Source organism: Oxyura jamaicensis, chromosome 4 (genome assembly GCF_011077185.1).
Source record: "Oxyura jamaicensis isolate SHBP4307 breed ruddy duck chromosome 4, BPBGC_Ojam_1.0, whole genome shotgun sequence".
NCBI classification, from domain to species: domain Eukaryota; kingdom Metazoa; phylum Chordata; class Aves; order Anseriformes; family Anatidae; genus Oxyura; species Oxyura jamaicensis.
In genome coordinates this window covers 87,251,847-87,270,622 of record NC_048896.1, presented here as the reverse complement: position 1 = coordinate 87,270,622, position 18,776 = coordinate 87,251,847, and the positions used below count along the sequence as shown (strand labels likewise).

General features: G+C 42.6%; 1 protein-coding gene across 2 annotated transcripts; it reads left to right on the top strand.

Moving 5' to 3' along the window:
- Positions 1-101: 101 nt before the first annotated feature.
- Positions 102-17,965, top strand: RNF4 (ring finger protein 4). Of its 2 annotated transcripts, none has more exons than XM_035325026.1 (8): positions 102-171; positions 7,613-7,810; positions 8,319-8,439; positions 9,345-9,424; positions 11,311-11,320; positions 13,099-13,264; positions 15,866-15,914; positions 16,261-17,965. In XM_035325026.1, exons 2-8 carry the CDS (start codon positions 7,802-7,804, stop codon positions 16,408-16,410), a joined length of 585 nt encoding a protein of 194 aa, XP_035180917.1. In that variant the 5' UTR covers positions 102-171; positions 7,613-7,801; the 3' UTR covers positions 16,411-17,965. The 2 variants fall into 2 exon arrangements, with proteins under 2 accessions (XP_035180917.1, XP_035180918.1); XM_035325027.1 differs by lacking the exon at positions 102-171 and adding an exon at positions 2,842-3,368.
- The last annotated feature ends 811 nt before the right edge of the window (positions 17,966-18,776 follow it).

Here is an 18,776-nt window from a genome sequence, read left to right as displayed (position 1 = left end):
TCCCAGCACACCCCGCAGCCGGATAAGAGGCGGGCGCGTTCTTTTTCCACCTCCCCCTTTGATTGACGCGCGCCGCGGCCTTTGAGCGGGAGGCGAGGCGGCGGCGCCACCAATGGCAGAGAGGCGGGGGCGGGCGCTGCTCTTACGCCGTTGCCGGGCCGGCCGCGGAGGGTGAGGGCCGCAGGCCGGGGGGCTCCGATGGGAGGGGGGGAGGAGGGCGAGGGGGGCGTAATGGCGGCGGGCTGAGGGGAAGGGGGGGGCAGCGCTGAGGGGAGCCGAGTGGGGGCGGCTTTGGGGTCGGGGCCGGTCCTCGTCGTCTTGCGGTTGCTGTGCGATGGCCAGATGAAAGTTTGGGCTGGGTTCGGGCTCAGCCTCTTTGTTTTGCCCTTTTTTTAGGGCGCTGGTGGGTGGGAGGCCGGGGGGGTGCGGGGGGCTGCCCGGGGCGCTGGGCTCGGCTCTGTGCTGGGGGCCCGCTGCTGCTGAGGGGGCTCTGGGCAGGGTTCTGTGGTGTGGGGCTGCCCGGCCCCGTTTGGTGAGGTGGGATAGGCTCCCTTTCTGCTTTTCTACAGCTGGTGTGAAAATAATGTCTTTAAAGGTGCCTGGAGTGCGTGGTGGGAGAGCTGCCGAGGGAGTAAAATGGCAGGTGGCTGCGCTCAGCGGCAGGGAAGTGTGGTGTCAGCCGCTCTGCTTGGTGCCGGGCCTGCTGGCCGCGGGTGGCCCGGCCTGGAGGGGCCTCTGGGGCCTTCTGCTCCAAGCCCTGCTCCAGCAGGGCCACCCCGAGCTGGGGGCCCAGCCCCACGTCCAGGCGGCTCCTGGAGGTCCCCAAGGAGGAGACCCCACGGCCTCTGGGCAGCCTGGGCCGGGCTGCAGCCCCACACAGCACAGGAGGGCTGCCGGGGGGTCACAGGGAGCTCCTGGGCTCCAGGCTGTGCCCAGTGCCTCTTGGCCTGGCCCTGGGCAGCACTGAACAGAGAACCGCCCCACTTTTTTTTTTTTTTTTTTTTTTTCTACATCTTTGATACTGTTTCCTGTTGTTACCAGTGCAAGGAGAGCTTTTACAAGGGGAAATAAGAAGCCAGATTTTAAAGAGGTAGCATGTCCCTGCCCTGACAAATACTATGTATACTGTGTGGCCTCACCTGTGCCTGGCGCATACCAAGCCATTAGTCTGCCGTTGTTGCTATCTTGCAATACTGCCTTTAACGTATTTGTGATGTTTAGGGTGTTTACAAAATCAAGTCTTGTCCATATTAGTCAGATGTGATGGAAATACCTACTTTTCCTTCAGCTGATTTGCTTCAAAGTGTTCGAAGCTTGTGGCAGATCAAAACTTTGTTTTCAGAGAGGTGCAAGAGAAGTTTTCAGTTTATGCTGACCAGAGAATTCAGTTTTCAGGACTGTAATTCAAACATATTAATTGAGGTCAACTTGAGCACAGTGGATATGCCAACTTATTTTAGGAAAAAAAAATGAACGGAAGACTGAAATCGTAGATATGGGGTACACTGTTCCTCTCCTCCTATAGTGACTAACACTTACTTGTGTGGCTTTACCTTTATTCTTCTGAAGAATCTACCTGTACAGAGAAGTGCCAGTGGTTATGGTACTTAAAATATCAGTGGATTAGCTAGAATAAGCCTTGAACTATGCTGTTATGAGGACAAATACTTAAGCCTTTGGGAGAGCTGAATGCCAAGAGCAGTAAGTGCATGTGCATAGCGCTGTGTATGTGAGGAAGGGCAAGTGGCTCGTGCTGGTAACGCATCATCGTGCAGTGATGCAGTAAGTTCCCTAAAATTTGGAAGTATCTGTTGGCTTGCTAAGTTGATCTTCAAAGTTTTTGTATTTAAAAAAGAAGTCTTTAGCTTAAAAAATAAAATAACTCTGGAATTTGAACTGATTTCTGACTGCATCTTGCCACAGGTATAATAGATGACCTTACTAATAGCTTCAGCTGGGGTTATGTGATGCTTACAGATCATGTTTTTGGGGAGGAGAGATGTTGGTGCAGTAACTCTATTTGTGTTGTCCTGTCGTCGGAGCCTTGATGCTGGGTTTCCATAGAGACTGCTGGAGGAGGAGCATGTGGGCCTTAGGAAATAATTTGGACTATCTGCATAACGAATTGTTATTCGGTAGTCCTGAGGCTTTGAAAAATCTTTTAAGGAATTCTAATTGTAGAATCAGAGAATGGTTTGGAAGGGACCTTAAAGACCATCTAATTCCCAGCCCCCTGCCATGGGCGGGGACATCTCCCACCAGCCCAGGCTGCCCAAAGCCCCATCCCGCCTGGCCTTGGGCACTGCCAGGGATGGGGCATTCACAGCTCCTCTGGGCAGCCTGTGCCAGGGCCTCACCACCCTCCAAGGAAATAATTTCATCCGTATATCTAATCTAAACCTACCCTCTTCTAGTTTAAAGCCATTCCCCCTTGATCAATCACTGTACCCCTGACAAAGAGTCCCTCCCCAGCTTTCCCTTTAGGATCTGGAGGGCCGCTGTAAGGTCTCCCTGGAGCCTTCTCTCCTCCAGGCTGAATCACCCCAACCCCCTCAGCCTGTCTCCACAGGAGAGGTGCTCCAGCCCCTTGATCCTCCTTGTGGCCGTCCTCTGCACTCGTTCTAGTGCATCCGTGTTCTTCTTGTGCTGGGGGCTCCAGAGAAATTAGCGAGTGTGTCACTAAATGTGCGGTGTTTGAACTGTTTTGTTTCTCTCTTCTTGTACGATGCTAATTTGATGCGTGGTAAGTAAGCTTTACTTTATTTTTCATCACTGTTCTTGCAGTTCAGACAATTATAACTCAGCAAAGTTTCCTGAATAAGCCAATAATTTACTGTGGAAATCCGTAGCCCCACAGCAGAGGTTTGTTCTTCAAAGAAAAGAATGTTGCTGGATCGAGAGACTCCTTCCAGAGTTGTAATAAATTCCAGCAGTCTGGCTTTCCTTGTAAGCGTGACTGTTGTGAGGTGGCTTTGGTTAATGCTGGTGAACCTTCCAGTGATGGTTTATCTTAGGGTGGCTTTACGGTGATGATCCCCATGGATACCCATTCTCAACCTTCTTCTGCAGAAGAACTTCCCAGTGAGGTTGAGGTTTGGTCCATTAGCAATGAGAACAGGACAGGAACACTTGCGTCTCGTGTGTACTCTTGTTAAGAGCTGTGACAATCAGTATGAAGAAAGCCTTCGGGTGGTGTTGGGAGATGCTGAAAGATAAAACAGCTGAACAGCAACGCGGGGCTGCCACTTCAGTTAGAGCTCTCTGCCTTGCTTTGAGGCCTGATGTCACTCTGATACACCTCGTAGTAATCCTGTAAATGACACCTTTCTGGGCCTCCTGGTGAAGAGGTGTGGGAATGGTTAATGGTGGTGAGATGGTTTTAGTATGACAGATCTGCTATTGTACAGTACTTCCTTGACGTCATCCTCCCCCCTGTCCCCCCCCCCAATAACTTTCCACCAAATTTAAGTGGTTTTGGTTGTGTTTTGTTTTTGTTCTGGGTTGTGGTGGTGGTGTTTTTCTCTGTAATAGCTCTTTGGCACTTATGCCACTTCTGGCCAAAGGAAATCTGTGAATCCGTGTAAGGTTTCGTGTTTGGAGTCATCCCAGGTGTTTGCTTTTTTTATCTAATTTTTAATCCTTCTTTAAAGCTCCTATGTCACCGTACCACTGTGCTGGGCTGTTTTCAGTGTCACATCCAAAAAGCACCGAGTCTTGTGAAACCTGCTGGGTGTTTTATGTCCCAAACTGGGCTGCCAGGTGAAGAGCAGAGTTTTATTTTGTTGTCTTTCAGCAGTGTAGATACGTGAGTGTATCAGCTTGCTTTAAAGGATAGTAATTAAAACCAATTCAAGCAGTTTGTAATTTCAAGTAATCTTGTTTAAAGCTTAATTCTTTATGCTCCTCAGATGTGTGTATCAGCTAAGATTTCCCAGCTTCTTAATAACAAAGTATTTTTCCCATTCCATATCTGAGGAGAATAGAGGAAAATGTCTCGTGACTTCCTTGGTGAAATGAACTTAGCAAGAAGCCACGCTGTCAGATTCTTTATATAACTCAGATGTTGCTTGGTCTTGCTCATCTTCCTGCTGTCTGGGGGAAACTGCTTTGCCAAAGTTATTTTTGGTTTCAGTTGTAGCTGGTGGATGAAGATGGTGCCTTTGAGCAACTGGAGTTTGATGGAGCTGATGTTAGATTTAGGGGTGATTCTCTGTTGTTTGCCATCCCTCATCCCTTGTGCTGCGTGCCCTTCCTGCTTCACCTCCCTCTGCCCCTTGTCTCCGAGAAGCCTCAAAGCCAGATCTATGGAAAATAGAGAGGAACTCGTATAGCACCTAGAATTTGTGATCCCAGAACAGCGTCCCTGGGTTGGATTTTGTAGGTGTGTAGAACCAGATGCAGTTCTGTTTGAAAAGTTCTTGTTCCCTCTTCCAAAAATTGAGTAAAATGGGATCTTCCCGAGCCTTGGTAAGGCTGGCAGATGGCAGAAAAGCTTTCTTCCTTAGGGAGCGAAGGGAAACCTCAGCTTCAGAACAGCAGGGTGAAGTGTGCTAAGAGCGCACACGCTACCTGGCTGCAGATGGGTACGGGAACAAAAAGGGCTGCGTGGGTGAGCCCTGAACGGGGGGAGCAGGAGGCTGCACCCTGCCCTTGAGAGCAAACGCTGGGCCCTCATCTTGCGTGTCCCAGGTGAGTGCAGAAGGCTGTTTGCTCACATTTGCTAGAAAAACTCTTGAGTGGCTATCTGTGTAACTAGAGGTTTTAAAAGCGTTTCCTGCCAGATTTGGCAAAAATCACACCACGAAGACTGTTCAGGTCCGTGTTTTGGGGTGGATTGGGGTGTACAAGGACTTAGGAAACTTCATCTGCTGTGAGCAGAACCTGCTGATGTGCTGACTGGCCACTAACAGTGGCACACAACAGCTACTCTCACTAAATAATTTTATTTTATTTTATTTTTTGCAATCCACTGGCGATTTTAAAATGAGGGGGAAAAAAGGGAGCAAATTGGGAGGTGTATTGTGTTGCTTAAAACTGTGCATAAATGCATCTTTTGGCTTAGGGAAAGCACCAAATGTAAAGTTATTCTCAGGCACATCTTGTTGTGTCACAGTTCATGTTAAGAGGTCTTTTATGAAAGTGATTTAAGAAATACAGAGAAAGTTTAAGAGGGGGAATAAAATTCAGTTGCTTTCCTTTGCCTCAAGGTTGTAATTGATGACCAATGTCATTCCATCCCTCTGGGTGGTCTCAGTGTTCCTTAACGTAGGAATAGGTTAATAGCCTGCTAATTAGTTTGTATCTCTATTGGCACGGGAGAAAAAAAGGAGAGGGGAGGGAGATCCCCAAATCCACAATGAGAGGTGGTGTGATGAGGCAGTCTGAAAGATAATCTAAGCTTGGTTATGGTGACTTTAGCTGCCTGGGATATGCAGCTAGCTCAAATCTACCATGCATCTAAGTCCTCTCGACCTCTTTTGTGTCCTTCCTTTCTGACTTGGGTACAGATGGTGAAGTTGTGGGAGCCTGGGCGACCTCAGCAGTGCTTGGGCATGTGCTGCTCCTTGTGTTTAGGAGGGTTGTGCAGAGGATGGTTGCAGATTTATTTTGTATTTTTAGATTTACTTTGTACTTTGAGATCATATGTCTGTGTGTCCAGGGTGCTCCTGTCAAGTCTTGCCTAAAGGCCCTACAGCTCTTCTGGAGAGAAGACCAGTTACCTGGAAGCAGCCAGATCGGGCGGCCTGGCATTATTTCATGTCCTCTTTCAGGCCATGGCGTGCTGTCTGCACTGTGACAGTGGCCATGCGGTGTCCCTTGGCTGAGGCAGCAAGGGTTATGGCTAACGTAGCGCCAAGGACCTGCACAGTGTGCCGCAGCTTGCACCTTTGGGCTGCTGTCCGCAGCCAGAACGGTGACCAGAACAGCCAGCTCCAGCTCCTAGGCCGTTACGGACAGGGGCTGGCGGCTTTGTCACAAAGCAGTGGGTTATTCTGCGTGGCAGAGCAGTGTGCGTCGGTGCCAGCTGGGGGCTGCCCTGCTCTGCACGGCTGGGGGAGCACCTTTGGGCTGTGCCCTCTGCCTGAGCACCGTGCGATGGCCTCGGCAGCGTAGGACAAGGTCTGGGAAGACACTTCTTCAGTCCTGCGTACCACTGAGAATTACTTATTTCCATCTTCTCTTCCCCCATCAGCTACTTACACACGCTGACAAGATCCCCTCATGAGTAGTTTCAGGTGCTCCAAGGGCTGGCGCATCTTCATGGCCTTGGTCTCCCCAGTACGTCCGTGTCTTGGTTGTACTGGGGAGCCCAGTGCTCCAGGAAGGTCCTTCCAGTGCTGAGCAGAGGGCAGGGATCCCCTCCCTCGGCCTGTTGGCGTTCCTTGCAGCAAGAGTGCGTTGCTGGCTATGGCTGTTGAAGCCCAGCACCTCGAGCCAGTGGATTTCTGCCTTCCTTGTTTTGTCTGAGCGCAGTGCAATAGGTCTTCTAGGATGGATTCATCTCTTGGTTGTGTTGACTATTTCTAGCGCTTACCAGGGCTCCTATGCTGCCAGGTCTGTAAAGACATACCAGGGGCAGGAGACTCTAGGCACTTTCAGACCTCTGCAGGTAGAAGCAGCTGTGCATCAAGAAGGGATTTACTTTATTTTTTAGGGATGGATTTGTAACAAGACTGCATAGGCTTGATGGTTGGACACGTAGTAGTCTGTGAAGGCTTCAGCTTGGTCTTTTGTACAATAAAATGCAGGCTGTCTGATGGGCTTTATTCCTCGGCTTTCACAGAATAGTCTAGGTTGGAAGAGACCTCCAAGATCGCAGAGTCCAACCTCCTACCTAACGCTAACAAAACCACTTTCTAACCACTTTTTTTTTTTTTTTTCCTATTACTTTGTAATGCTCTGTCTTCTGAAATGAGTTAGTTGGTTTGCTTGGGGTCCCCCTGCTGCTCCCTGTTGTGTTTGGACATGTGGTAGTTTTACTATAAGCAAGCTTTACAACATGAACCTCAGTCCTGTGCCAGCTGCTGTGAGAACCAGCTTGATGCTTGCTCCCTGGCCCTTCCCCTCGAGCAGTTAGCTGCCTGGTAGCAGGGCCGTGCACACCTGCAGCTCCTTCAGAACAGGGGCTGTGAACTCATGTTCTCGTACACCAGAGACCCGTGAGTAGTTCCATGCTGGAATTTCTGTGTTCCATGATTCCTTTCAAGGTGTTCAGCTCCCAGGAGTTGGAATCTAGAGACAGCTTGGAGAAAAGAGAACTGCTTATCTGTAAGTTTTGTTCTCTGGAGATGGCTTCTTGTGACACAATTCCCGGTGACTGCTGCCCACACACAAACATTGCCTGAAGAGAATCAGTTGTTTTTTCAGATAAAACTTAATCAGGACTCCTCAGTATTTTTTGTAGTTTGCTATTGAGCTGGCTTATTCTGATGTTCAGTTTAGGAAGTGGGCAAGAATGAGTGAGGCTTCAGGCCCATCTGCAGGTGTTTGAGGCTTAAATGCTCTTGGGACTTGCAGCCTGGCTTTGGTCAGAAATTAGTGGATCACGAGTGGGAGTGTTGAAGAGAACAAGAATTACAGATAGGTAATCTTCTCTCTTCTTTTCTTATAGGTTTGGAAGAACATCATTCTAAGATACTGAGAAATCTGGACTTTTTAACAGTGTACTACCTAAAGGAGGAATATATATATATATATTTATATATATATATAAGGAATTGAAATTTGTAGCTTCCTTGCATTTTAATTTTATGGTATTTGTACCTCTTACTTTTTCTATAACTTTAGATCAAGAAACACCATGAGTACAGTAAGTATTTTACTATTCAATGTAAAACTGCTTCTTAAAATGTGTTGTTGATAGTACTTCCGTAAATCTTTAAGAGTTATTGTATATATACTAGCATATTAAGTTCCCATGTAACCTCATGTTCTGTAATACTTAAAAATAAATTAATCTCTAGGAGCTAGCAGTATTTCAGGAATGCCTAAAATGTCAGCAAAAACTTTAGGTCAGACTGATCAAATGGTTGGTTGAAAGCTAACGTCTGATGTAATTGTGAGCTCATCTCATTTGTAAACAATCACAATATGTGTCATCATTTTTTTTTGTGACTCAGCTGGCTGGAGATCTGGAGTGATGTCTTCCTTGGTGTGATGAGTTGAGATAGGACTGACCCATCCCCCTAGTGTATTCATACTACAGCCTTCTAGGGATGTGTTTTGTCCATCTTTGTATGCTTTTGCTGATGCTGCAAAAGTGAGGTCTACACTAACATTACTCTTGAAGAAAACTCTGAGGCTTTGTTCTCTCTTAGACTCAAAGAAAGCGCCGTGGAGGATCGGTTAATTCTAGGCAAGCTCAGAAACGAAGCAGGCTGATAGCTTCTACCACAGAAATGGCTTCAGAAGCAGAACCAATAGAACTTGAAGAAAGTGGTAAGCTTTCTCTTTAACTTGGTAAGAGAATCAGCTGTTTCTGGAGTGTTGGGATCCTGCTTAACATGTTTTTTGCCAGTTTCAAGGCATTTTAAAGCAGGATAGAAACCTCATTATTTTTAAATGCCTGTAGTATGGAATCTGTAAACAAGGCTGCTGACAGCTGTTTGTTGGTTACTGAGGTGTGACGCGTTCACCGCTAGAGCTGAGTTACGTAAGGAAGGTAGGCAAATGCTCAAATATCAGGCTGTGTTGGGAGTCACTGCAGCTGCCTCTACAGATAACAGCAAAGTAAATTTGGGAACTCCCAACTTGTAAAAAGATAATTAAATTCTGTTGTCAGTCATGCCCTGTCCATTAAGGGCCCTTGTCCGGTATGGTTTTACAAAATGCACTAGGCTTAAAAAAGGCTCCTTAACCTCTAAATAGATACTTAAACTGCTTTCCTTGGAAAGAATTAAAAGTAACTGTTGGTCTCCAGGTAGCTACATGGCTTTTTGTCTTTTTGCTGTTAATTTGACTATTAAAGGTTGGAAGAGGCGTGAGATGAGAACATTCACAGCATAGCACTAGAAAACTCTTATATCCGATATGATGTGTTTTACTGTGTGCTAAGCATTCTCCTACATCAGATGTATAACCTTTTGCTGCATACCTCCTACAAGCTATTAACGTACAAGAAAATATGTGAGGTCAGCTACTGTTACTCTTGCAGTGCGACTTGCAGAAGGCAGTGTTGTTAATGCTGTAGGATTATTGAGAGCAAGTTTTGAGTGAAATACTGGACACATTACTGAAGAGAAGAGGGATAGGTCAGTGTTGAATCATACCTTAGCATGTCACACACTGACGGGTAATTTTAGTCCTGCGGTCTCTGATACGGTTTCTAACGTTGTGTTTTTAAGCTGGTGAAGAAGTAGTAGATCTCACATGTGAATCTTCCGATCCTGTAGTAGTTGATCTAACTCACAGTGATTCTGTTGTGGTAAGTAATGAATAACACACTTATCTAAATATTGTAGTCAAATTAATTCTGTCTTGTGCTTGCTGGTAGAATCTTTAAGGATGAGTTTTGAGTTCAGAGTTGACTTTTCAATGCATGAAAGCCATGCATGCATTGCAAATCAACACAGAAGCTGCTCTGAAGGTGTTCCTTAGCACAATCATTCTTTGGGCGCAGCAGTGTAGTCTCTCCTTGCTTTCCTGAAGTGCTTTAAATCTGCACGGGCACTCCTCTTGAAAAGTAACTGGTTAAATGTCTATATGAGTCTAACCAATTTAACCAGGATCAACATAATAGTATGCCTTTTCGTAGTGTAGACATGATGGTAAATGCATTTCAAGTACAAGATTCTCTGAGAACCTAGGCCCCTTGCTCACTAAATGTTGAGGTACCTGAGCTGCACAGTGGCTGCTCCCATATTTCTCTCTGGGTTTTTGAGCTGTATAGTTATTTGGAGTACAATGCACGGGCTCCTCAGTTGTTTTTGTAGGTTGCAGTGTGTGTTTCTTAATAGCTAGGTACAGACCTTAGTGCTTCTAACCTAAGGATCGGAAGTCTGGCATGCTTGTCATGGCTGTTGTGAATGTTTAAGAAGGATCCTACTGATAATTACTAAGCTTGAGGACTCTGGAAAACTGAATGCTAAGGTATTAAAGAATCTATTGAAATGTATTATTGATGAATATTTGAAGATCTATACAGTAATAGTAAATTGGTATACTGACTGTGCAAGTAAGTTTAATCTTTACAAGATTTGGGTTTGGTTATACTTTACCAAGACCTTAGATCTTCAAAAGCTCATCTTCTAGACTAACAGCTTCTGGTATCTAAGCAGCCTGACTTAAAGGGTTAAAACGTGGCTCTTATTTAGCACTTCAGAGTTCACATTCAATGCCAAATGGATTTATAGGTGTATCTACATCTATGAATACCACCTGCAGATAATGAAAGCACAGTCTAAAATAGCTTGTTGCTCCAGATCTCAGGGATATATACTTGTCACGGGTAATGTAATAGAAGCAGATGCTACTTAAAGTTGGAGCTGTGTTAGATATATCAAAGATAAAGGCCGATAGTGGATGAGGTAGCAATAAGTCTTTGACTTCACAAATGTGAAGTGTTCAGTTGAAACATTAGTTTAAGGTGGCAAGCACAACTGCAGCTGACTGTTAGAAACTAGTTCAGTTTCTTACTCCAAGAGCTCTTTAAAAAAAAATCTACTTTGTTGTTACTGATATTTTTAGAGCTCAAACAGTATTTGATCCAGTCCATAGTGTAGTTAATAACGTCTGTTTTGGGGATGCCACTACTGCTGTGCAGAACCACAAACAAGCAGCAGGAGTAACAGGGAGGGTATCTCATGCTACGATTGTTCCTGAGCATGTACAAAGGGAAGGCCACGAACATTTTAACATAATCTGCATTGCCCCAGTTCTGGTTCCACCAGAGATAATAGTGGGTTGGTTTTCTGTATAGGTTTATTTTTTTAGCAATTGTTATCTAATATGAAGTATTTAAGGATATCTCACATGAATTTGCTTGTTGGGGGGAGAAGGAGCTGAAGTGTCACCTCCAGCCTATATCAAATTGGGGTACAGGGACTGGGGGACAGGGGGGAGAGAGTCATTTCTGCCCCTTTTCAGCAGTGTAAGCGGAACCAGAAGTAACCACTTAGAAAATTAGCTGTTACTCTGAGAATACTTTTAACACATTCTTAAGCAAAATAATATGGTGATATCCTAAAATTCTTAGTATGCTTGTTGTTAATTGCTTACCTTAACTGATGCTTGTATGGAATGCTTGGGGTGCATACCAGAAATCTAATTTTATTTTTCTTCTCTCTCCCTTACCATATATATTGATGCAAGATTGTTGAAGGTGAGTTGACGTTTTACAAGTGACAATAGAATTGTCCTGAACTTAATTTTTTTCCTTTTCCAACAAACTTGAGCAGCATGGATTGAAACTCTGTTCGGCAAAAAACAAAGAGCAGTGCTACAGTATCTGGCCAGTGTTTTGGAGAACGGATCCAGTCTATGTTTCATAGACTCTATGGAAGATGATATTGAGTATCTGAAATAAAATCTATCATAGTTTCTCAAAATATATTTTTCTTCCCAAATACAGAATTTCTGTAAGCCTGAAGTGAACAATCAATTTAATTAGCACTTTTAGCAGTAGAATATCTGCTTTGAGTAGGAAAATGTTGAAAGGTCTTATTAGCCTGTGTTGCAGTGAAGGAACCGAAGTAGAAAGATGTCAAAAGTCATAGTATTCACTTTAATTGTGTAGCCTAACACTCCTCAAATTTAATACTGATAAGTGCTAACAAATACTGATTTTTGTTCTACTTTATGTATTACAGTAGTTGTAGAATAGGTATAAAGAACTTAATCCTTTACATCTTTCAGACCTTGCTCTGATTATAATACCTGAGATGTGTTAATATGTTGTTAGCTGCTTACTTAGAATGTAATCCATTGTGGGCTCTGAATGACACGAGCAAGTGAATAAAAATATATACAAAAAAAAGTTATAGCTGAAATGTAATGTTAATTAGTCCTTCGTGATTGCACCTCCAGTGTTGATCAACAGCAAAGAAATAATTCTTGCAAGCAGTTTCTAATTGTTAAAAAAGCAAGCAGCAGTTCTTTAACCTTTGGATGCTACAGGCCAGGTATTTTATTTTATCTGCTTTTATCTTGGACAATATGAACTCCATTTTCGAGTTGCAGTAACTCAGGAGGATGGTGATGAAAATCTCTAAGGAGACACTACTTCAAGTATTTATGTAACCTTCCAGATACTGTTCTTAAAAAGGCTTATTTTGTCAAAACTGCTTTTGAGTAGGGAGATTTGATTTAAGACAGACAAAAAGAGTGGGACATTTCAGTATACCTGGATAGAGCAGTGAGAAACCACAGCAGCTGCATAATTTAAATTTTTAGACTTAAGCATGTCTTCCATCAATTCTGGAAAATCACTTATTTTGGACAAATATTCTGATTGTGTGTGTGTGTACACACATATGGTCGATAATCCCCAGAAGCAGCAACTGGCTGCTGGCAATGATATCCCTGCCCTAAGCAGTTTAGGTAATTGTGAGGGATGGTGCTCCCTTCTAATCTCATGCATTATACAGTTGTGAACAAAGTGCTCTCTGTTTTGTCAAACCTTTTTGTTGTCCTGCCTCGCCATGCTACTTGGAAACTTGTCCTTTTTCACTTTTTTCTCTTTTCCTTTAAAGAATCAAGTAGCAATTGTTCCAGTTCCTCAGTGTTGTATCATCCTAGTTAGAAGCAGTTAGATTTCTTTGTTAGAAGTGTGTAGAGGTAGCCTCCCTTTATAGGGGCATTCTAGTCACACACAGTGTAACTATATGGAAACTTAACATACAGATGAGCTTTAGGGTCATGTTTTTGCTGTTGTAAAGTGAATAGAGCAAATGGTTTTTGTCAATATGAAACAGAATATTCACAGCGTCTGGAAATGCCCATCCTTAATATTTAGGAAGGTTTTTTATTGTCTCTTAACCGAGAAGAATATGTTTTAGTCCACTTAAAATTACAGCTGTTACAGTCTACTCATATATTTCAAGGTTAGTTACAGGGCTATATATTTTATAATATATCTAACTTAAAGTAAATAAATTACAGAGAATCAACGGCGAAGGAGAAATCTCAGACTAAGAAGCCAGCGGCAGTCAGACAGCTGTGTACTGAGCAGTGATGATGAAGATGAAACAAGAGATAATGATGTGTATGTAACAGATAAAGTGTCTCGAGAATTGGGACCACTAGAGGATGAAACTGCAAGTTCAAAGTATGTATGCCTTACAACCTAATAAATACTAAGCTTTGCCTTTACTTATACATACAGGACTAATTTATAATGTTAGCGTCAGTCTTGGCTTTGAAATGTTACTCTAGTTGGTTGCCACTCTTGATGAGTACAGCACCACATTTCACATAGCGACAAAATGATGTTGTTTGGTCTTCTGCAATAAAAAGCCAGCCCAAGAGGAATGTACAGCTTTGCATACAACCTTTAAGATGAATGTGGGGGTGTGTCAAGGAAGGAGGATTAGCAACAAGCCATAGCTTATAATGTGTTGCATTTACTTTTCATGCAAAGCTCTAGCAGTGCTGTTACAATATGGAAGTACTTTCACCGGTGTGGATGAGGTTTGGTGTTACAATCTACTAGAGTAACTAAATGAAGTCAGGTATCCATGCGACTAGGGCAGACAAGGAAAATGAGAATTGTGGTATAAAAATCTTGTAAAACGTTTGGGGGAGGGGGGAATACAGATTTTATTTAGGGTTTTAATGTAGTCTTTTGTTTAGCTCACTGATTGTATTGCTGCGTGCTTAGACCATGCTGTCTAGGCTGTGTTGTTACTGTCATAGAATCAAGGAATCATTAAGGCTGGAAAACGCCTTCAAGATCACCTGGTCCAGCCTAGTCTCTGACTGGGAAATAGATGAAATCAAGATGAAATTGGAGTGCAGTGGATAATAAAGGGGAAAAAAATGTTATTCTTCCCAATAAATATATTTCCTCAACACTTTTTTGAATGGCTTGATTACATATTTAAAGTTTAGTCAAATTTGACAGCTTAGTGCTGTTACTGAGTAGGGCTGGCTGTTCTTATCTCACTGATGGCTTTACAACTTTGAATGGGGTATCCCCCTCTGACCTTACAGCATAAGGTACTAGATAGTAGGCATGTAAATGGCATTTATGATGGAACTGATCTACCTGCTCTGTTTTTCAGGGCTAAAATTGGCTAAAGATGTGCCCATAGTCATAAAGCTTAAGAGCACTGGTGGTGGATTTTGTTTTTAAAATTTAAGTAGTCTGTGGTGTTGACAAAGACTGCAGTGTAAACATTCCCAGTATAACAGTGTCAGTGTGCTAATTTATTTGGCTTTTTGGCATCTCAGTGTCTGTAGGCATTGACATGTGGCCTTAACTCTCAGATTTTCTTGATCCTTTCTTTTGGGTACCTTCAGCACCGGTCCTGCTGTTTGGCCCCAGCAATGTAATGAGTTAAAACCTTCACTGTGATTAAATAATAATAATAATAAAAGTTATGCAAGCAGTGGTCAGCTCTTCCATCATGCATTCATGAAAGTATGCAGTCTTTTTTTTTTTTTTTAATATACAACTCTGGACTCTTTGTAACAGGACTACTTGAGCATGTTTTGGGAAGCAGCTCCCTATACTGATAATTTCATCTTGTTGTATTTTGAGCCTTTTAGTTTAGTGGAGGGCAACATAGGAGAGAACACGAAAATTTTGTGTGTCAGGTTCTTAAATATGCCACCTGAAGTGCTTGTATTTGAAAACAGGGTGGATTTGGCCAATGAGTTTGTGATTTATTTTTTGTTGTAATTTTTGGCCTTTAAGTATATATATTATATGTATAAATCCCACTGCTTAGTTAATGTTTAGCTATCTTAAGCTCAAGCTTCTCTGTTAGATTGGGCCTTCTTGGTCCGTTTAGGTATGGCTACAACAGCTCAGTGCTGCAGCTTTTAACATGGACAGAAAGATACTGATGATGTAGATTGCCACAGAGCCCTCACAGTGTTGGGCTGCAGAGTTAGGTTACTCTTGCTTACATGGAGGTTATCATTATTTGTACTTACTGAGCTGGTGTAATAGCTGCTGCATGAAGAATTTGAGTAGTAAAAATGGGGTAATCAACAGAATTAAATTATGTCTGTGAAACTAGGCGTATACTTTAGTACTGCTTGAATTTAAGATTGTGGCATAGAAGGTATGCTTTCTATCCCTGTTGTGGTTAATAAATTATAAACTGTTACTTAACATGGGAGGTTATACAGTAAAGCCAAGTGTTTATGGTAAAGACTTATGAAAGCAGCTTACTTTGATCATTTAAAATCGAGATTAATCTGTCAATAAAAGTGGCACAAAGCTCTTACTCTTTCTAATAGAGAATATCATTCAGCACTTAGGTTACAAACACTCCCTCATGCAGGATAGTTCAGCCTGTTAGTATGCAGTGCTTGCAGTACAGCTGACCTGGAGAGGGAAGGCAGGAGGGGGTTCCTCTGTGACCTCAGCTTGGAAATGGCCACCCAGTTGGTCTTCTGAGCCAGATTTTTTTTTTTTAATGTTTCCTCATGTTAGTGTGTGACTTAACTTCCTCTTCCTCATGTTTTTGTTGATGGAAATCAAGTTGTTTCCCTTAAGTCAAGGAGACCCTAACTACTTATCAAAAGCAAGGAATTTAGAGAGTTAAAGCTGTGCAGGGATCTTCAGATGTAGTGCATCGTCATGGCTGGTCTGTGCAGTCAGAGGATGATATGACATTTTATGTATCAGTAAATGTCAATGTACCATGAAATTAATGGATGTGTTTCTTTTCTTTTTTTTTATTCCTTTTACCACAAGGCCTTCTGGTACTGTTAGTTGTCCGATTTGCATGGACGGCTACTCAGAGGTAAGGACCCACACGTCGTCATTTCTTTTTTGTGGGAGGGAGAATGGGGAAGAGGTTGAGCAACACAGCTATGTTAGGTCATGTGGGAAGGTACAGACAGCTAGCTTGAAGTACAGACTTTGGTTCAAAGGTCAAACTGGCTTGTAACGCAAAGTCATTTCTTAGTAGTATGCATAGAGGGAGAAATACTTTCCAAATGGCACTGAGAGTTAGGTTCCATATCGTAGTAGTAATGTACTGTAGTATTATAGTAGTAATATACTCAAGTGCTATTTGCCTGGTGCCGATAGACCTGCAAGGCTGAATTCCTTATTCCAAATACCTGTTGTGGTTTCTTCTCTTCCAGATTGTGCAAAGCGGGCGACTTATTGTGTCAACCAAATGTGGCCATGTCTTCTGTAGTCAGTGCCTCCGTGATTCCCTTAGGAACGCCAATTCCTGCCCAACCTGTAGGAAAAAACTCACTCACAGACAATACCATCCAATTTATATATGAGTACTTATATTTCTCAGGACAGATTCAACTGGATTTTTGGGGAAAATGTCTTGGTTTCAGTGCTCTGAAGATTTAAGGAGCAGCAGGTTGTGAACACATCCAAATAAAACTGATTTTTTTTGAGAATAACTTGTACATATATAAACAGCTTTTTTATGGTCCAAGCTGCTGCTTGTTATGTCACTGGTTATAATGTTGAATTTATGACTGTCTATAAACTAGACCAGCAGCCTATATCAGAAATGAAGCAGCTAATCCATTTCCTTCTACTTTTTTAATGCGTAAATAAGAGGGGTCTGAATATTTTGTTATTTGTTACTCTTGAAATTATTCCCACCACTGCGTAAAGATATGAAATAGTTACCTTTCAAAATACAGATGAACAATTTGCCATTTCATTACTCTTTTGTTTTTATCCTATAATATGCTCATTACTGTATTGCTTTCTGCTGAATCATCTTTGTCCAAGTAGAACAAGTTCTGTAACAACTGATCATTTCATCATAAATCAATAGGAAATTGACACCCAGGGTAATGCAATAAAATAGCCTGCTGTTAACCAGCAGTCAGATTTTTTTTAAAGCAGAAGGCTTGAACGTGTAGATGTCTTCATGAACTCCATGAGATCTGAAGTACATAGCCAAATTGCAACATACACAACATGAAAATAGTTATTTGCATGTTTTAACTGCCAAGAATTCCTGAATCTGGATCACAACAATGAATTTATTTTCTAACATGATGAGATGGTCACTTGGGTTTACTACTGTTCTATAGAGCTCTGTATCCTTGTAACTGAGGCGAATATAGTCTTCTCTAGGCTTGCTAGTGATGAATAAGAAGCAAATTGTATGCTTTGCTCTTGTCAGCTGAATACCAAACTACCCAGACAGATCTTCTTACTGTATCAAGTGTACCCAATGCAATGCTTCAAGTGCAGTACGTTCACTTCACTGTTCTCTCCAGTCGCTGTACTGACACACTGGTTTTAGCCTGATGTATAGGATCAACATTGAAATAATTGCAATACCATGAATTTAGAGGAAATAGAGACTTTAAAAGACATTTGGCAGCAATCTTGACTTGCAATTTTTTTGGAAGAGAAGCTTAAACTGTCTTTGCCCTGAGGGTCGTGCATCTTTCTTTTAAAAGGAAGAGAAGTCAGGTACATGTCCTAGGAGAGAGCTCTTCTATTTAAAGAAGGCAGGAATACACATGCTCATGTACTGTTACCCAGTTCTTTCTTTTCTTCTAGGACTAAGATATAAATGTCTGCTTAAACCTGATGCAGCTAAAATCTGCCAGCTGATGTGGAATCCAAAATGGGCTGATCCAAATAGGATTTTAATAACTAAATATAGATGAGGTGATTTAAAATTGGTGTTTTATTGTCCATATATGCAGTAGCTCCATCTATAAAGGTTGAAATTCAGTCTGTTTAAAAAAAAAATTAAATCAAAAATGAAACTGTCAGGCATCCTTTGGAAGCTTGTTGGTTATGAAAGCCATTAGAAGTAGCATTCTGTGCTCTGGTACAACACAATTGTAGGAAGCGTTTAGTTAACATTGATGTCTGATGTATCTTTGCTAACATGTCCTAGCGATCTGTAGGATGCCTTTAATTAAAGCAGCTCTTCTAATTAGCTGTCTTAAGTTCTTGATTGACGATTGCAACCCAAGAGCAAAGTTTCTTCTTAGGATGTTTAGGGGTGTTACTGGATGTAGTAATCCATGAAGAGTTCTGCTCCATAAAGGCCACCTTAAGAAATGCAAGACTTTCCCCACCCTGGTTTGGGAGAGCTTGGGTTCGGCGTTGTTCTGGGGAAAATGCCGGTTCTGCCTTGTGGCAGTGCTCTAACTCCTAAAGTGTTACTTTGCCATGCGCTCCCAGTAGCAATGTGAGCTCGTAAGCGAAGGAATACGGCAGTCTTAGGGTAGCGCGGTGACAAGGCTGGAGTTTGTGTCCTGAAAAAACAGTCCTTAGGATTGTTTCAAACAGAACTGCATGAAGAGAAGCAGCCCAACACGAAACTGTGAAAATATTTACGGGCCATAAAGGGGAGGTGGGGGGTGGGTGGAGAATTATGGCCAGTTTCACTTCAGTGGTTACTGTGTCAGAGGGACAATAACGAGAGGGTTTAATGAGTTACCTCTGGGAATGACGATGAGTCACGTCTCCATGCATCTTTCATAGTGTGCTAGCTAGAGCCTAAACTGACTTTGCACAACTCCCTCCATGTAAATATCACTTTATAGTTTGTGCTTTAATAAGTAGGCCTAATTGAAATTTAGATATCCCAAACTATAAAATATTTAACAAAAAAGTTTTTTAGCTTTTGTGTACCCTGTGAAGTGCCACAAATTTG